This window comes from Nerophis lumbriciformis, linkage group LG21, assembly GCF_033978685.3.
Source record: "Nerophis lumbriciformis linkage group LG21, RoL_Nlum_v2.1, whole genome shotgun sequence".
Lineage (NCBI taxonomy): Eukaryota > Metazoa > Chordata > Actinopteri > Syngnathiformes > Syngnathidae > Nerophis > Nerophis lumbriciformis.
Window position 1 is genome coordinate 29,480,648 of NC_084568.2, and position 20,988 is coordinate 29,501,635.

Here is a 20,988-nt window from a genome sequence, read left to right on the forward strand (position 1 = left end):
GGTTTAAATTTGCAATGCCGACCTCGCAAAAGAGGCCACATTTACATATTAGAGATGTTAGAGTGTGATGATAATCTCTCATTGTCTCTCATTTATTTTTATAGATGGCTCTCATCAGTTGGCAAATGTGTTGGAACATAAATGAACGTTTAAGATTGACAAACACTTAAAGCGTAAAACAAACACGGAGAAAGTCTGCAATTGATGGACGACTCTTTCTGTAGTGATAATTATTACTGTTGCCAGTTATAATTCTATTATCAATTACAAATATTTAAAACAGTTCTGAATATGTGATTTTACTGCCATGTACTTTTAAGTGTGCTGTACAAAAGGAGTAAAACATCAATATTTGTTTTCCATATTTTCTGCAATCCTGTGCTTGAGTTCACAAGGAACACTTAAAATTGTCAGGTTCAAACATTGATGACATCTATTAAACAAGACAAGAAGCAAGGAAATAAACAGAGACAGAATTCAATTTTGCTCAATTTGAGGAGAAACGTGTCGACCTGTAACCTCTTACACACCCACGCTCTAACGGAAAAAGGTTCACGTCTCCTCTTTTATTTGGATATTCCCTGTTTACATAACAACAGCTGTTTCTAAAGGAATGGAGGGTATGTTAACAGCCATTGTTTTCGGTCACATTAACACAGAAGAAAAAGATGCCTCGGGCTTGTACTGGTCCTGGATCGAGCTTGGGCAGGTCTTGGATCAAAATAGATAACCCCTCCCGTCTCCTCCCATCGTACACAATGGAATTTTACAACAAAGACAGCCTCTTGTCTGTTCACTGGGAACTCAGAGAACGGAAAGTTTTTTGATAATTTACATACAATTTTTCTGACAAAAATACTGATAACAAATTCATAAAATCACAAGGTGATTTAATGTTGTTAAAAAAAAAATAATTAAAACCTCGCAACTTATGCTATTTATTCAGGCATTTTAGGCTGCGATAATAACAAAAAAATGGAGAAATCCCGCTGGGACTGATTTGGCCCTTTTTATGCTTAATTTAACTTATTTTCTGGACTATAAGGCACGCTTAAAATCTTTTTTTCCCCCTCAAAAATCGACAGTGCGCCTTATAACCCGGTGCGCCTAATGTACGGAATAATTCTGGTTTTGCTTACCGACCTCGAAGCAATTTTATTTGGTACACGGTGTAATGATAAGTGTGACTAGTAGATGGCAGTCAAACATAAGAGATACATGTAGACTGCAGTATGATGGCAATATGACTCAAGTAAACAACACCAACATTTTATATGTTCCATTGAAAATATAGAACATAACACACGGCGCTCAAAAATCTATCAAAATATTTTAGTACGACTTTGGTAAGCTATGAAGCCGCACCGCTTGATGGATTGTCGGTGCATTAAACATACGAGTATTATTATGGTGTGTGTATAAGGTAAGACATATTATCTGGCGTTTTGTTTCGTAATATTATGAAAAAACAACATTTCTTACCTTCTGTTACCTGCTGATCTGTATTTTGGGATCTTAGTCCTAAAAATTTGTCCGCGTCCGCCTTTGTAGTCCGTGCCGACACCGTAGTTGATAAGCTTCTTCTTTTTCTCTATCTTCTTGTTATGGGACATTCATCCTCCGCTGTTGCCATTTCTAATATAAAGTAGTAGAGATGTCCGATAATGGCATTTTTGCCGAAATACGATATTCCGATATTGTCCAACTCTTAATTACCGACTACGATATCAACCGATACCGATATATACAGTCGCGGAATTATGCCTAATTTTGTTGTGATGCATTAAACAATGTAACATGGTTTTCCAAAATAAATCAACTCAAGTTATGGAAAAAAATGCCAACATGGCACTGCCATATTTATTATTATTGAAGGCATGTTATTTTTTTTAACATGCCTCAAAACAGCAGCTTGGAATTTGGGAATTTCTCTCCCTGAGAGAGCATGAGGAGGTTGAGGTGGGCGGGGTTGGGGGCGAGGGGGGTTAAGGGGTAGCAGGGGTGTATATTGTAGCGTCCCGGAAGAGTTAGTGCTGCAAGGGGTTCTGGGTATTTGTTCTGTTGTGTTTATGTTGTGTTACGGTGCGGATGTTCTCCCGAAATGTGTTTGTCCTTCTTGTTTGGTGTGGGTTCACAGTGTGGCGCATATTTGCAACAGTCTTAAAGTTGTTTGTACGGCCACCCTCAGTGTGACCTGTAAGGCTGTTGACCAACAATGCCTTGCATTCACTTGTGTGTGTGAAAAGCCGATATTATATGATTGGCCCGGTACGCAAAGGCAGTGCCTTTAAGGTTTATTGGCGCTCTGTACTTCTCCCTATGTCCGTGTACACAGCGGCGTTTTAAAAAGTCATACATTTTATTTTTTGAAACCGATCATTTTGAAACCGATACCGATAATTTCCGATATTACATTTTAAAGCATTTATCGGCCGATAATATCGGCAGTTCGATATTATCGGACATCTCTATAAAGTAGTGTAAAATTCTTACTTATATCTGGCAGTAAACTCGCCATGAAAGCGCTAAAACATACCGGTGTAGTGAGTTTATATTATTCACCCAAGGAACTTTGGTTATTAGAGAGTTCCGGTCGGACAGTTTTTCACGGGACTCATTCCCTTGTGGTTGTTACCGGATGAGGAGATACTGCTACGTTTAGAAAAAAAATAAAAAAAATCACTCCTTTAATGCGCCCTATAATCCGGTGCGCCCTAAATATGAAAAAAGATCGAAAATAGACCTATGGTCCGGAAAATACGGTAAGACAAAATAACGTAATATATGCCATCATTTTGTCTTTGGGCCTTCATTTGTTGCCACGTACCAAAAACAGCAACCCACACCACTGATTTGACATATTTTATTCACATTGCTACAATTTCTGTCACAATTAACACAACTTAATGGACATTTACTTTGTCCTCATCATGATGCTACAATCCTGCATAGATTTACATCATTGCTTGGAGTGTCTTTATTTGCGTCTCCATTTCTTCCAAGCGAGTCATTAAGTAAAAATCTTCAGACCTACAGAAAAGGAAAGAAAAAATAGGTAGTCGATTTTTCTAGTCACATTTTGTGTACGACAGACGTCTGTGAGAATAGCGTAGGCCAGGGGTGTCCAAAGTGCGGCACAATCGTTAGCATTCTAAATGAACATGCTAGCTAATTTTGCAGGTATACACCTCAGTAATATTTTGGTACAGGATGGGTGCTAACTATAGCAGGCTGGAATTAAAAACACATTCAGGTACACACCTCAGAGTTATATATTTTGGTACTTGACACATGTTACAGTTAGCATTTTATCATGCTAACATCAGCATGCTAGATTTTTTTAGCTAATTTAGCAGGTATACCCCTCAGAGTCATATATTTTGGTACTTGACACATGTTTCAGTTAGCATTTTATCATGCTAACCTAAGAATGCTAGATTTTATTTAGCTAATTGAGCAGCTATATCCCACAGAGTCAAATAATTTGGTACTTGACACATGTTACAGTTAGTATTTTAACATGCTAACATCAGCATGCTAGATTTTCTTTAGATAATTTAGCAGGTAAACCCCTCAGAGTCACATATTTTGGTACTTGACACATGTTACAGTTAGCATTTTATCTTGCTAACATCGGCATGCTAGATTATTTTTTTTAGCCAATTTAGCAGGTATACCCCTATAGAGTCATATATTTTAGTACTTGACACATGTTAGTTAGCATTTTATCATGCTAACATCAGTATGCTAGATTTTTTTTTAGCTAATTTAGCAGGTATGCCCCTCAGAGTAATATATTTTGGTACTTGACACATGTTACAGTTAGCATTTTATCATGCTAACATCAGCATGCTAGATTTTCTTTAGATAATTTAGCAGGTAAACCCCTCAGAGTCACATATTTTGGTACTTGACACATGTTACAGTTAGCATTTTATCATGCTAACATCAGCATGCTATATTTTTTTTAGTTAATTTAGCAGGTATACCTCTCAGAGTCATATATTTTGGTACTTGACACATGTTTCAGTTAGCATTTTATCATGTTAACATAAGAATGCTAGATTTTATTTAGCTAATTTAGCAGCTATGTCCCACAGAGTCAAATAATTTGTTACTTGACACATGTTACAGTTAGTATTTTATCATGCTAACATCAGCATGCTAGATTTTCTTTAGATAATTTAGCAGGTAAACCCCTCAGTCACATATTTTGGTACTTGACACATGTTACAGTTAGCATTTTATCTTGCTAACATCGGCATGCTAGATTTTTTTAAGCTATTTTAGCAGGTATACCCCTCAGTCATATATTTTGGTACTTGACACATGTTACAGTTAGCATTTTATCATGCTAATGTCAGCATGCTAGATTTTTTTTAGCGAATTTAGCAAGTATACCCCTCAGAGTCACATATTTTGGTAATTGACACATTTTACAGTTAGCATTTTATCATGCTAACATCAGCATGCTAGATTTTTTTTTAGCTAATTTAGCAGGTATACCCCTCAGAGTCATATATTTTGGTACTTGACACATGTTACAGTTAGCATTTTATCTTGCTAACATCGGCATGCTAGATTTATTTTTAGCTAATTTAGCAGGTATACCCCCCAGAGTCATATATTTTAGTTCTTGACACATGTTAAAGTTAGCATTTTATCATGCTAACATCAGTATGCTAGATTTTTTTTAAGCTATTTTAGCAGGTATACCCCGCAGTCATATATTTTGGTACTTGACACATGCTACAGTTAGCATTTTATCATGCTAACGTCAGCATGCTAGATTTTTTTTAGCAAATTTAGCAAGTATACCCCTCAGAGTCACATATTTTGGTAATTGACACATGTTACAGTTAGCATTTGATCATGCTGACATCGGCATGCTAGATTTTTTTTTTTAGCTAATTTAGCAGGTATAACCCTCAGAGTCATATATTTTGGTACTGACACATGTTACAATTAGCATTTTATCATGCTAACATCAGCATGCTAGATTTTTTAAAGCTAATTTAGCAGGTATATCCCTCAGGGTCATATATTTGGTACTTGACACATGTTACAGTTAGCATTTTATCATGTTAACATCAGCATGCTAGATTATTTTATTTTTTTTAGCTAATTTAGCAGGTATACCCCTCAGTCATATATTTTGGTACTTGACACATGTTACAGTTAGCATTTTATCATGCTAACATCAGCATGCTAGATTTTCTTTAAGCTAATTTAGCAGGTATACCCCTCAGAGTCATATATTTTGGTACTTGACACATGTTACAGTTAGCATTTTATCATGCATCAGCATGCTATATTTTTTGAAGTTAATTTAGCAGATATACCTCTGAGTCACATATGTTGGTAACTGACACATGTTACAGTTAGCATTTTATCATGCTAACATAAGAATGCTAGTTTTCCTTTAGCTAATTTAGCACGTATACCCCTCAGTCATATATTTTAGTACTTGAAACATGTTACAGTTAGCATTTTATCATGCCAACATCAGCATGCTAGATTTTTTTAAGCTAATTTAGCACGTATACCTCTCAGAGTAATATATTTTGGTACTTGACACATGTTACAGTTAGCATTTTATCATGCTAACATCGGCATGCTAGATTTTCTTTTTTAAGCTAATTTAGCAGGTATACCCCTCAGAGTCATATATTTTGGTACTTGACACATGTTACTGTTAGCATTTTATCATGCTAACATCGGCATGCTAGATTATTTTTTTTTTTTAGCTAATTTAGCAGGTATACCCCCCAGAGTCATATATTTTGGTACTTGACACATGTTACAGTTAGCATTTTATCATACTTACATCGGCATGCTAGATTTTTTTAAGCTAATTTAGCAGGTATACCCCTCAGAGTCATATATTTTGGTACTTGACACGTTACAGTTAGCATTTTATCATAATAACATCGGCATGATAGATTTTTTTTAGCTAATTTAGCAGGTATACCCCTCACAGTTATATATTTTAGTACTTGACACATGTTACAGTTAGCATATTATGCTAACATCAGCATGCTATATATTTTTTTATAGCTAATTTAGCAGCTACACCCCTCAGAGTAATAGATTTTGGTACTTGCACATGTTCAGTTAGCATGTTATCATGCTAACATAAGAATGATTGATTTTCTTTAGCTAATTTAGCAGGTATACCCCTCAGTCATATTTTTTTTGGTACTTGACACATGTTACAGTTAGCATTTTATCATGTTAACATCAGCAAGCTAGATTTTCTTTAAGATAATTTAGCAGGTATACCCCTTTAGAGTAATATATTTTGGTACTTGACACATGTTACAGTTAGCATTTTATCATGCTAACATCAGCATGCTAGATTTTTTTAAAGCTAATTTAGCAGGTATACCCCTCAGAGTAATATATTTTGGTACTTGACACATATTACAGTTAGCATTTTACCATGCTAACATCAGCATGATAGATTTTTTTTTAGCTAATTTAGCAGGTATACCTCTCCGGGATAATATATGTTGGTACTTGACACATGTTACAGTTAGCATTTTATCATGCTAACATCAGCATGCTAGATTTTCTTTAGATAATTTAGCAGGTAAATCCCTCAGAGTCACATATTTTGGCACTTGACACATGTTACAGTTAGCATTTTATCATGCTAACATCAGCATGCTAGATTTTTTTATAGCTAATTTAGCAGGTATATCCCTCAGAGTCATATATTTTGGTACTTGACACATGTTACAGTTAGCATTTTATCATGCTAGCATCAGCATGCTAGATTTTCTTTAAGCTAATTTAGCAGGTATACCCCTCAGAGTCATATATTTTGGTACTTGACACATGTTACAGTTAGCATTTTATCATGCTAACATAAGAATGCTATATTTTTTTTAAGTTAATTTAGCAGATATACCTCTCAGAGTCACATATTTTAGTACTTGAAACATGTTACAGTTAGCATTTTATCATGCTAACATCAGCATGCTAGATTTTTTAAAGCTAATTTAGCAGGTATACCCCTCAGAGTAATATATTTTGGTACTTGACACATGTTACAGTTAGCATTTTATCATGCTAACATCGGCATGCTAGATTTTTTAAGCTAATTTAGCAGGTATACCCCTCAGAGTCATATATTTTGGTACTTGACACATGTTACAGTTAGCATTTTATCATACTAATATTGGCATGCTAGATTTTTTAAGCTAATTTAGCAGGTATACCCCTCAGAGTCATATATTTTGGTACTTGACACATGTTACAGTTTGCATTTTATCATGCTAACATCAGCATGCTTGACTTTCTTTTAGCTAATTTAGCAGGTGTACCCCTCAGAGTCACATATTTTGGTACTTGACACATGTTACAGTTAGCATTTTATCAGGCTAACATCAGCATGTTAGTTTTTTTTTTAGGTAATTTAGCAGGTATACCCCTCAGAGTTATATATTTTGGTACTTGACACATGTTACAGTTAGCATTTTATCATGCTAACATCAGCATGCTAGATTTTTTTAAGCTAATTTAGCAGGTATACCCATCAGAGTCACATATTTTGGTAATTGACACATGTTACAGTTAGCATGTGATCATGCTAACATCAGCATGCTAGATTTTATTTAGCTAACTAAGCAGGTATACCCCTCAGAGTCATATATTTTAGTACTTGACACATGCTACAGTTAGCATTTTATCATGCTAACATCAGTATGCTAGATTTTTTTAAAGCTAATTTAGCAGGTATACCCCTCAGAGTCATATAGTTTGGTACTTGACACATGTTACTTGAGGTGGGAATCTTTGGGCTCCGATTTAAGAGCTCCGATTCGATTAAAAATCGATTATTGATGCATCTTTAATTGAAGTATATTGATGCACTTTTACATGTCTTTTTGTTTCACTAAATAAGTGTTTATCACCTGGGTTGCATTTATAAGAAACCGTTAGATCAATTGCCACATTTATTAAATGAATGTCAGCCAAATTTTAGAACTGTCTCCATTACTTTATTTACAATAAATACACCGATTATTGATTATTGATGTTTACTAATTGATTTGATAATCGTCCACGTTCGAATTGCATTGCATCTAAAATCGATTGTTTCCCCTACCTCTACATGTTGCAGTTAGCATTTTATCATGCTAACATTTGCAGATTTTTTTAAACTAATTCAGCAGGTATACACCTCAGAGTCCTAGTTTGGTATTTCATGCTAACTGTAAGCATGCTATTGTTAGCATTTTAGCATAGTACTAGTTTTTAATCTCATTTTGCTCATATTTTCTGTTACTTGACGCGATATTACCAGCATGCTAACAGTTAGCATTTCAGTTCGGCTTTGATTTTTCAACATTCAAACAGAGTTTCTACCAAAACTGCATTTTCCAGTTATTTGAGAAAAAAAAAAAGTACTGGTTTTTTGAAGGTGATCGTTTGATCTGTCAGTCTGTGGCCCTCAGTTTGGGCTCCCCTGGCGTAGGAGAACAGTTCATACAGAATAATACTGAACATTTTTTGATAGCTGTGTCTAAAAACCAGTTTGTTGTGTTTTTAGACGTGTATGGTTTTATAGTTGCCTACCAGCTCAAGCCTGTTTTCCAAAACTGGACACGAGCTAGCATCCTTAGAAGCCTCCAGTATGGACTCTTTGGCCACTTCCTCTGGTCTCCAAAACAATCAGCACATTTTGGGCTCTCCTCTCTGGACCTTCCAAACCTTTGTGGCATGTTGGACTGCGACTTGTCGTCCCCGGGAACATTTTCCCGTCCAAAGCGCATGGGCATGTTGGCGTGCATGTTGGCGGGTTTAGCAGTGGGAGGGTAGAGCCGGACAATTCTGGGCAGGCCCGTTTTGATGGTCGTTGGGGTCGCGTAGATCTTGAAGCTCTCCAAGTCCAAACTCCTCCGTTTGTCACCATTTTGCTGTGGACAACAATATTTAGTTATTTGGATTTGCTTGATACATTCGGTGGGAAAAAGGATCGATTCTTTGATTATTATATATGTATGTGTGTGTGTGTGTACACTTGTAAAGAACATAATGTCATGGCTGTCTTGAGTTTCCAATAATTTCTACAACTCTTATTTTTTTGTGATAGAGTGATTGAAGCATTCATGAAGTTTGGTTCTTTTATGAATTTATTATGGATCTACTGAAAATGTGACCAAATCTGCTGGGTCAAAAGTATACATACAGCAATGTTAATATTTGCTTACATGTCCCTTGGCAAGTTTCACTGCAATAAGGCGCTTTTGGTAGCCACACACAAGCTTCTGGTTGAATTTTTGACCACTCCTCTTCACAAAATTGGTGCAGTTCAGCTAAATCTGTTGGTTTTCTGACATGGACTTGTTTCTTCAGCATTGTCCACATGTTTAAGTCAGGACTTTGGGAAGGCCATTCTAAAACTTTCATTCTAGCTGGATTTAGCCATTCCTTTACCACTTTTGACGTGTGTTTGGGGTCATTGTCCTGTTGGAACACCCAACTGTGCCCAAGACCCAACCTCCGGGCTGATGATTTTAGGTTGTCCTGAAGAATTTGGAGGTAATCCTCCTTTTTCATTTTCCCATTTACTCTCTGTAAAGCACCAGTTCCATAGGCAGCAAAACAGGCCCAGAGCATAATACTACCACCACCATGCTTGACAGTAGGTTTGGTGTTTATGGGATTAAAGGCCTCATCTTTTCTCCTCCAAACATATTGCTGGGTATTGTGGCCAAACAGCTCATTTTTTGTGTCATCTGACATCACATGGACAAAGATAAGACCTTCGGGAGGAAAGTTCTGTGGACAATGCTGAAGAATCAAGTCCATGTCAGAAAACCAACAAATGTAGCTGAACTGCACCAATTTTGTCAAGAGGAGTGGTCAAAAATTCAACCAGAAGCCTTTGGATGGCTACCAAAAGCTCCTTATTGCAGTGAAACTTGCCAAGGGACATGTAACCAAATATTACCATTGCTGTATGTATACTTTTGACCCAGCAGATTTGGTCACATTTCCAGTAGACCCATAATAAATTCAAAAAAGAACCAAACTTCATGAATGTTTTTTGTGACCAACAAGTATGCGCTCCAAACACCCTATCACAAAAAAATAAGAGTTGTAGAAATTTCTGGAAACTCAAGACAGCCATGACATATTGCTGGATATTGTGGCCAAACAGCTCAATTTTTGTTTCATCTGACATCACATGGACAAAAATAAGACCTTTTGGAGGAAAGTTCTGTGGTCAGATGAAACAAAACTTGAGCTGTTATACCCAGATTGTTATATCCAATCACTCTATCACAAAAAAAACAAGAGTTGCAGAAGTTATTGGAAACTCAAGACAGCCATGACATAGGCACTCAGCATCAAGGGTTGGAATTGGGGGTTAAATCACCAAAAATGATTTGACTTTTGACGTGTGTTTGGGGTCATTGTCCTGTTGGAACACCCAACTGTGCCCAAGACCCAACCTCCGGGCTGATGATTTTAGGTTGTCCTGAAGAATCAAATCAAATCAAATCAACTTTATTTATTTGGAGGTAATCCTCCTTTTTCATTTTCCCATTTACTCTCTGTAAAGCACCAGTTCCATTGGCAGCAAAACAGGCCCAGAGCAGGGTTTGGTTAGGTTTGGTTGATATCAGCACTTCAGTCATCAACAATTATATCATCTGAGAAATGGACATTGAAACAGTGTAGGTCTGACTTGGTAGGATATGTACAGCGAGCAGTGAACATAGTGAGTTCAGAAAGAATTAGAACAAATCCAGTATATACATTTGATTATTTACAATCCGGGGAGGTGGGATGTGGTGGGGGGAGGGTGTTCGTCTATGGTTGTAGCTGCCTGGAGGTGTTCTTTTAGTGAGATTTTGAAGGAGGGTTGAGATGCACTTTCTTTTACACCAGTTGGGAGTGCATTCCATATTGATGTGGCATCGAAGGAGAATGAGTTAAGACCTTTGTTAGATCGGAATCTGGGTTTAACGTGGTTTGTGGAGCTCCCCCTGGTGTTGTGGTTGTGGCGGTCATCCTTATGGAAGTAGTTTGACATGTACTTCGGTATCAGGGAGGTGTAGCGAATTTTATAGACTAGGCTCAGTGCAAGTTGTTTTACTCTGTCCACCACCCTGAGCCAGCCCACTTTGGAGAAGTGGGTAGGAGTGAGGTGTGATCTGGGGTGGAGGTTTAGAAGTAACCTGACTAGTTTGTTCTGGGATGTTTGGAGTCTAGATTTGAGGGTTTTGGAGGTGCTAGGGTACCAGGAGGTGCATGCGTAATCGACAAAGTGTTGAATGAGAGTTCCCGCTCGAATCTTCATGGTGCTTTCGTTGACCAGAGATGAGATTCTGTAGAGAAATCTTGTTCGTTGGTTGACCTTCTTGATTACCTTGGTTGCCACTTTATCACAGGAAAGATTAGCCTCTAGAATGGAACCTAGGTAGGTGACCTCATCTTTCCTGGTGATAACAATGTCACCCACTTTTATAGTGAAGTCACTGACTTTCTTAAGGTTGATTTGGGACCCAAATAGGATGGATTCCGTTTTTACCCAAGTGTATGGATAGCTAGTTGACAGGATATATGATGATACAAAGTTATCGGGACCATATTGACCTTCATTAAGGCTGCATTGACCTTTGACATGCACAAATACTCTTCCTTACCTCTTGATGTGTCTGCCTCCTCGCAGCGTGTCGCCCGTGGTCGCTGCTCTGCGGGGCTCTCCCGCCTTGGATCGATATCCCGCTGACCTTCAGGTCGAACACGGCCGCGCCGCCGCCGAGACCCACCGCCGTCGCCATCAGGAGCGCTGACAGTAAGATTGTTATCTCCATGTTAACGCCAGCGATCTGTAATTCCCCTCTTAATAAAGTCTCGGGGACGTCACCTGCGAAAGTTATTTAAAGGCGACACATTCCTGAATGAATACTCACCCGCTCAGTGAAAGACATGCACGGCCTAATTGGGCTGATGAATGGAATCCCTGGCCTTTGTTGACGAGACAACATAAAGACATATCGCCTACTTGACCGCTGAAAAATCTCAATTCACATTTTTCCATTTCCCATATAAATAAAGGCGCACGATCATTGAGTCAAAAAGGTTCACAATGTCTTTTTATTCATATTCTTTTCAAATGTTCTTGTAATCAGACAATATTTTAGATGGAATTCCATCTAATAAACCGTTGTCTGATTACAAGAACATTTGAAAAAGCACAATATAATTTAATAAACATCAGTTAGTGTGCTCAAAGTAAATCTTCATATAATTACCTAAATGTAATTAATTATTTACAACATGTGTTATTAACTGTGTCAATAATATATTGAATGTACAATTTGACTTAGACTTTCTTTCTTTTTTCTTTCTTTAGTTTATTTCGAACATGAACACACTTACAGTATAATACATCACACAGTTTCATATCATTTCACTTTACATCATGTCCGAAAAGGACTAAGAAGAAGCAAAGCTTATTTAATTCTACCCCTTTCCCACTTCAGAGCGTTTACAAATATATAGAATCATTTACTGACCTTTTTATAATAAAATAACATCTGTGAATTAGTATACACAACAGTTTTGTAATATGTAATTACAAAACTGTCTAAAACTTACAAAACTACAAGACTTAGGTTTAGACTAAGACAAACTTTATTGAACCACAAGGGAAATTGTTCCACTTACTAGCTCAGTTACAAAGGATGGAAAGGGTAAGGATGGAAAGGGTACAAAGTAGACTACAAATGTACCACAGTAGCAATATAAAATATAACACATATGTAATTGATTGGCAACATTAAAATGGTCCCTAGTGTATGACTGTGAGTGGGAATGTTGTCTGTCTATCTGTGTTGGCCCTGCGATGAGGTGGCGACTTGTCCAGGGTGTACCCCGCCTTCCGCCCGAATGCAGCTGAGATAGGCTCCAGCGACCCCGAAAGGGACAAGCGGTAGAAAATGGATGGATGGATGGATGTAATATTTACATATTATATATACAGTATATAATATATAATAATTATTATGTTTAATTATTGAATTATTTATTTTAGTATTTAATTAATAATTCAATTATTTCACAATTTATTATTTTAAATATTTAATTATTTCAATATTTAATCACTGATTAAATTAATAATTTTACAATTTATTCATTTAGCTATTCAATTACTTATGTCATTATTCGATTAGTAACTCAATTGCTTATTTCAAAATGTATTCATTTAGCTATCTCATTACTTATATAAATATTTGAGAAATAACAAAAAAAAATGTATTTAATCAATTATTGCATGTTTTAATTTAATTCTTGATTATTCCATGAGTTCATCTCAAACCCTGAAAGGAAAAAAGAAAATGGCCAACCTTGAATCGGGAAAGGATGCTGACCTCTTGTGGCCAAATGTAATATAACAACCAAACAAACTATATTACTTCTTTAATTATGTATATATATATTGTTTGTGTACATCCTATAACTATTATCTAAAACTCTATAACTACATTCTGTATATCCTCAACTCATTTAATGATGCAATCAAAACACGACATTGCAATGAGCTCAACATTATATCGAATTACAGAAAAAAACTGTAAAAAAAAAAATAAAAAACTCATAAAAGGTACACTTGTTCAATCAAATTGTTTCTCTCAAATTATGTATTTGAAATAGTATTTATTACTTCAATAAAATATCTATGTTTCCATTTCTAATTTGCATTTTACTGAACCATACTTTGCAAGGTAACAATAACATTAGAAGTGTTTACTGTTACATTATGTTGCATTTATTAGTGAACAACACACAGTGACATTATATACTGCAGTGGGGTTGGTTGGCACACTTTCGCCACAAGGAGGCTCTGACTCTCAAATGATGGTATGCAGATTGAAGCAATTGTGATCAGAGCTCGCCTACATAGTCTTCTCTGGAGTTTGACGACGTGTGTTGAATTGTAAATCTAAAGTAGAGTGCTGACTTTAATTGGAGCTCAAATATGATGATGTTAGTATACATTTAAAAGACTTCCTTGCGGTGTAAATAATATGTTTTGGATAGGCATTGTTTACATTTAGCTCCCCAGTCATTTTATAACACGTTTTTAGGTCCGTCTGCAAGATGTTCCATTCTGGAAGCATTCCTAAATCATAATAACAATAATAATAATAGATGTTATTTGTAAAAGCACTTTACATTGAACAAACAACCTCAAAGTGCTACAGTGCATTTAAAAAAACAAAAAAAACAACGCTAGAACCACAAATAGCTGCCCCCAACAAGTAAAATAAATAGTAAAAAAAATAAAAACTAGAACAGCCTAATACAGGGGTAGGGAACCTGTGGCTCTTTTGATGACTGCATCTGGGTCTCAGATAAATCTTAACTGACATTGCTTAACACGATAAGTAATGAATAATTCCGCTGGTAATCAGAGTGTTAAAAATAACCACGTATCAACCAGACTACAAAGCCATCAGCAAAACCATGCAGCACCAGAAGTCGCATTAATGGTAAGAAGTAGGGATGTCCGATAATATCAGGCTATCGATATTATCGGCCGATAAATGCTTTAAAATGTATAATCGGGAATTATCGGTATCGGTTTCAAAAAGTAAAATGTATGACTTTTTAAAACGCCGCTGTGTACACGGACGTAGGGAGAAGTACAGAGCGCCAATAAACCTTAAAGGCACTGCCTTTGCGTGCCGGCCCAATCACATAATATCTACGGCTTTTCAAATACACAAGTGAATGCAATGCACACTTGATCAACAGCCATACAGGTCACACTGAGTGTGGCCGTATAAACAACTCTAACACTGTTACAAATATGCACCACACTGTGAACCCACACAAAGAATGACAAACACATTTCGGGAGAACATCCGCACCGTAACACAACATAAACACAACAGAACAAATACCCAGAACCCCTTGCAGCACTAACTCTTCCGAGACATTACAATATACACCCCCCGCTACTCCCTACCCCCCACCTCAACCCCGCCCACCTCAACCTCCTCATGCTCTCCCAGGGAGAGCATGTCCTAAATTCAAAGCTGTTGTTTTGAGGCATGTTAAAAAAAATAATGCACTTTGTGACTTCAATAATAAATATGGCAGTGCCAAGTTGGCATTTTTTTTCCATAACTTGAGTTGATATATTTTGGAAAACCTTGTTACATTGTTTAATGCATCCAGCGGGGCATCACAACAAAATTAGGCATAATAATGTGTTAAATCCACGACTGTATATATCGGTATCGGTTGATATCGGAATCTGTATTTAAGAGTTGGACAATATCGGATATCGGACATCTCTACTAAAAATGTTGGTCTTACTTAAAAATGCACGCATTTAGTTGTATTCAGTATTAAAAAATATTATACGGCTCTCAGGGAAATACATTTTTAAATATTTGACTTTTATGGCTCTCTCAGCCAAAAAAGTTCCCGACCCCTGGCCTAGTAGCTAGAACTAGCACACATATCTAAAAAAAAGGCTTTTTTAAAAAGAAGGGTTTTTAAGCCTTTTTTAAATTGCAAATGAAACTACGCCCCACTGTCATAAATGATCTTTTGAAAATGTACATTGCTTAATTTTATATCTTGAAGTTGTCACACCTGTTTTTTTTCCCCCCAGACACGGCCGGAAAATAAACTTCATAGACATTATATAGATTCACCCGGTCACAACAATAGGTGCACACTAGGCAATCAAAAAAATGAGTTTTTTGATGCACGTCGGTGTTTAGATGAGATTAAAATAATCCTTTTTTTGTGTTTCCTCGTGACCCGGAGCACTCACTCTGTGGCTGAGAGCTTGACTTTGTGTCCAAATAAGTACGTCCACCTCAACATTACAAAGTAGATAGACTGCAAAACCCAGTGAACCGAGGTTTCCCCAAACTGCATGCAAGCTCACAACAACATGCATGAACCTCATGATTTGACGTGTTGACATTGTTAAACACGAGTATCCAGCCTTGTAAGAACATTTATCCGTCAGAAAAGACCACATTTGTGGTAGGTCTCCTCTAACTCAGGGCTTCTTAGCCTAACTTACGTACAATAATGTTGTGCTACAATAATAAATGAACTAAATTATTCACACATATTAGTAATAAATGCTTCTTAACTAAAGTGTCCATAACATTTAAGTGCAAATGAATATAGCTTCACCACGTTAGTCATATTTTTTGCGCTGAGGAAACCTCTGCAATGACTTTAGCTCCAGACCTCTTCTGTTTGATATTGTGTGAATGTGAGTGTGAATGTTGTCCGTCTATCTGTGTTGGCCCTGTGATGTGGTGGCGACTTGTCCAGGGTGTACACCGCCTTCCGCCTGAATGCAGCTGAGATAGGCTCCAGTGACCCCGAATGTTGACAAGCGGTAGAAAATGGATGGATGGATTGCCATTACTGCCACAGGTGGTGGAAAAGTGTATTACAGCTGAGTAGCATACGGACCACAGCTGAGAAACCGATGTTTTTTTTGGCGTACACACAATGGTGAAGACACTTTGAAGTGATGTGTCAGGTTCAAACACTGATGACATCTATTAAAATGAGACAAGAAGCAAGGAATTAAACAGAGACAGAATTAAATTTGGCTCAATTTGAGGAGAATCGTCTGGGCTGTACTCTTGTACAGGCTTCAGCACGCTCTGGCGAAAGATTGTACGCCACTTCATTTTATTTGGACTTTCCCTGTTTACATAATAACAGCTGTTTCTAAAGGAATGGGGGGGTATGTAAACAGCCATTGTTTTCGGTCACATTAACACACAAGAAAAAGATGCCTCGGGCTTGGACTGGTCCTAGATCGAGCTTGGGCAGGTCTTGGATCAAAATAGATAACCCCTCCTGTCTCCTCCCATCGTACACAGCGGAATTTTCCAAGCCTTTGGCCTGGTGCAACAAAGACAGCCTCTTGTCTGTTCACTGGGAACTCAGAGAACGGAAAGTGTTTTGATAATTTACATACAATTTTTCTGACATGATGTTTTTAGGATTCTTTTGTATTTTTTTGTGTATTTAGGATCTGCATAAGTCACAGAAATGAGAAATCAACAAGGCGTTCTTCTACGTATTTCCTGAGTTTATGAACATAATATGAATTTTAAAAAAAGGAAAAAAGATTTTGTGACAATAAAAAATATCGATGTAATCATAGTAGTATCGACTAGATACACTATTGTACTTGATATCATTACAGTAGATCTGCCCATTTGTTTACATTGAAGAGTGCTAGCTTGCTGTTAGCGGTGAGCTATTGTATCCTCCTACGGTGTGTAGTAGAGATGCGCAGTTTGCGGGAACAACCGCGGAGTCCGCGGATTATCCGCGGATCGGGCGGATGAAATTAAAAAAAATTAGATTTTATCCGCGGGTCGGGTCGGGTCGGGTGGTTGAAATAAAAAAAAATTAGATTTTAAATAGATTCAGGCGGGTGGCAGTTAAACCAATTCGGAAATATATATACATAGTTAAATGTTGTTACCCACATACGAAAAACGAGCAGGCACCTGCTGCATATGCCACAACAGAAGAAAAAAAAAAAGAGAGATGGACACTTTTACGGAGCGGAGAAGGGACGCCTCGCCGGGATCCGGGACCGAGGCCCCTTCCCCCGAGAGGGCCCCACCGGGAGCCGTAGCTGAGGCGATCCGCGAGAAGGGCCCGACGCACGTCCAGGGTCACCACCGCGCCCACCGCACCGACACCCCGCCTCGTCCGCCTTCGCCGCGGCCGGCGTCACGCGCAGCAGGTAAGCAGCTTACCTGCCCGCCACCCCCGGGGCCGGGGACTCGTAACAGGGGTCACTCCGCGCGCTCCGCCCGCGCAGTTTACCTGCCCGCCACCCTTGTTGCCGGGGGCGCGTAACAGGGGTCACTCCGCGCGCAGTGCGCTCACGAAAGGGGTGGGGCTCACCCTTGTTGATATAGACAGCAGCGAGACGCGCTTGGAGGTGCGCTCAGCACGGCTCCCATATGATTGCGCACTGGTGTGCGTCTGGGTCGTGACAGCGTGGCACGCGAATGTCTGTGCTGCATTGGGTCAGTCTCCTTTCTTTAACAGGCAAAAGCTTTATAAGCTCACTAATGCCTTGCATCGTCTATATTAGATATATAACAACGGGCGGGTGCGGGCGGGTGCGGTTCTGATCAAATGTTACATTGGGTGGATGGCGGATGGTTGACGACTTTCTGATGCGGTTGCGGATGAAATAATTGCCTATCCGCGCATCTCTAGTGTGTAGTGAAGCACGTTTAGCTATTCTTCGTCCTGCAGTGATAATGATACTTGTAAGAAACGTATTTTATTTGTCGCCATGGAGGCCAGGATTCGTGATTTAGAAGTAACAAAAACACTGCCGACTGCGGATGGATGTTAGCTGCTCGCTAGCTCGCCATGTCTTAAAGCACCTCTTCCTGAGGGCGTTTCAGTGTTATAACTTCACTTTTATCTTACGATTTTAGGCCAAAATGCGTCCGTTCTCCCTTTTCTGTCTACACACCATGTCTGCTTGTAAGTACTCAGTGATTGTGCGCTGCCGAACATGCTCCTCTGCTCGTGAAATCAGCAATGTCACGACGTGACGACGATGCGCCGTCATCATACTTGCCAACCCTCCCGAATTTTTCGGGAGACTCCCGAATTTCAGTGTCTCTCCCGAAAATCCCCCGGGACATCTATTCTCTGGAATTTCTCCCGATTTCTGTCATGATCCGTGGCCCGGATCATGTTTTTGTTATGTTATGTTATTTTTGGACTCCCCTAGTTCCTGTTTTGTGCACCTCTGGGTTTGTTTTGGTTTCTATGGGGATTAATTTGTTTCACCCGCCTTTGGTTAGTGGTCGGCACCTGCAGTCGACCACTAATCAGAGAGCTATTTATTCACTTCTCTCGCCACACTCGTCCTGGCTTCTTTGTTTGCTTCATGCAACAGTTACGTTTGTAATTCTTGTCTCCGAGTTTATGCTTCCTGTAACCTTGGCTTCCCACGTTTTCCTTCTGCTTGTTTTGTGTTTTTGGTACGTGTTTAATTTTGAAGATTAAATCATGTTCCTACCTGCAAGTCCGGTCCGGAGTCGTCCGTTTGCATCCCAGGGGAACGAACCTCGCAGCAAGCTGCAACCCCGCCGTAACAGATTTCCAGTCAAACAACAATAGTGTTAAGGCACGGCCCCTCCAGGTCCATGCGGACCTGAGTGAGGACAGTCTGTCGTCACGTCCGCTTTTCCTCCATATAAACAGCGTGCCGGCCCAGTCACGTTATAACATCTACGGCTTTTGGAGAGTGCACAACTACACACACAACAAGAAGGAGACGAAGCAGAAGAACGAAGAAGAAGAGACAGTCATGGCGACGACGTGTAGGACGAAGAAGTACGCTTGCAGGTTCCAAAATGATTGGAAACAAGAATTTCAGTTCATCCAGGACAGCTCAAAGGGGAAGGGGTATGCTGCCTGCAAATTTTGTAGATCAGACTTCTCCATTGAACACGGTGGGCGAATGGATATAGTCACTCATGAACAACCCCACAATCTCCCGAATTTGGAGGTCTCAAGGTTGGCAAGTATGGCCATCATTGTTATGGTTTGACTAAGGGAGATGACGGCAACAAACACCAGGGGATGTATGTACAATAATGTATTATACAAACCCCGTTTCCATATGAGTTGGGAAATTGTGTTAGATGTAAGTATAAATGGAATACAATGATTTGCAAATCCTTTTCAACCCATATTCAGTTGAATGCACTACAAAGACAAGATATTTGATGTTCAAACTCATAAACTTTATTTTTTTTTTGCAAATAATCATTAATTTAGAATTTCATGGCTGCAACACGTGCCAAAGTAGTTGGGAAAGGGCATGTTCACCACTGTGTTACATGGCCTTTCCTTTTAACAACACTCAGTAAACGTTTGGGAACTGAGGAGACACATTTTTTAAGCTTCTCAGGTGGAATTCTTTCCCATTCTTGCTTGATGTACAGCTTAAGTTGTTCAACAGTCCGGGGGTCTCCGTTGTGGTATTTTAGGCTTCATAATGCGCCACTTATTTTCAATGGGAGACAGGCCTGGACTACAGGCAGGCCAGTCTATTACCCGCACTCTTTTACTATGAAGCCACGTTGATGTAACACGTGGCTTGGCATTGTCTTGCTGAAATAAGCAGGGGCGTCCATGGTAACGTTGCTTGGATGGCAACATATGTTGCTCCAAAACCTGTATGTACCTTTCAGCATTAATAGCGCCTTCACAGATGTGTAAGTTACCCATGTCTTGGGCACTAATACACCCCCATACCATCACAGATGCTGGCTTTTCAACTTTGCGCCTATAACAATCCGGATGGTTCTTTTCCTCTTTGGTCCGGAGGACACAACGTCCACAGTTTCCAAAAACAATTTGAAATGTGGACTCGTCAGACCACAGAACACTTTTCCACTTTGTATCAGTCCATCTTAGATGAGCTCAGGCCCAGCGAATCCGACTGCGTTTCTGGGTGTTGTTGATAAACGGTTTTTGCCTTGCATAGGAGAGTTTTAACTTGCACTTACAGATGTAGCGACCAACTGTAGTTACTGACAGTGGTTTTCTGAAGTGTTCCTGAGCCCATGTGGTGATATCCTTTACACACTGATGTCGCTTGTTGATGCAGTACAGCCTGAGGGATCGAAGGTCACGGGCTTAGCTGCTTACGTGCAGTGATTTCTCCAGATTTTCTGAACATTTTGATGATATTATAGAGCGTAGATGGTGAAATCTCTAAATTCCTTGCAATAGCTGGTTGAGAAAGGTTTTTCTTAAACTGTTCAACAATTTGCTCACACATTTGTTGACAAAGTGGTGACCCTCGCCCCATCCTTGTTTGTGAATGACTGAGCATTTCATGGAATCTACTTTTATACCCAATCATGGCACCCACCTGTTCCCAATTTGCCTGTTCACCTGTGGGATGTTCCAAAT

General features: G+C 38.9%; 1 protein-coding gene and 1 long non-coding RNA gene across 2 annotated transcripts in view; one reads left to right on the forward strand and one right to left on the reverse strand.

Moving 5' to 3' along the window:
- Window positions 1-20,988, forward strand: part of LOC133620868 (uncharacterized) — a 116,132-nt gene that overhangs the window by 3,929 nt on the left and 91,215 nt on the right. The window contains exon 2 of the long non-coding RNA XR_009817574.2: window positions 11,690-11,815. This is a non-coding gene — a long non-coding RNA (uncharacterized lncRNA). The remainder of the gene's footprint in view (window positions 1-11,689; window positions 11,816-20,988) is intronic.
- npvf (neuropeptide VF precursor) lies at window positions 2,885-11,834 on the reverse strand. Its single transcript, XM_061982485.1, has 3 exons — window positions 11,664-11,834; window positions 8,584-8,924; window positions 2,885-3,030 (listed from the first exon to the last, which is right to left on the reverse strand). The coding sequence occupies exons 1-3, from the start codon at window positions 11,832-11,834 to the stop codon at window positions 2,955-2,957; spliced, it is 588 nt and encodes a 195-aa protein (XP_061838469.1). The 3' UTR covers window positions 2,885-2,954.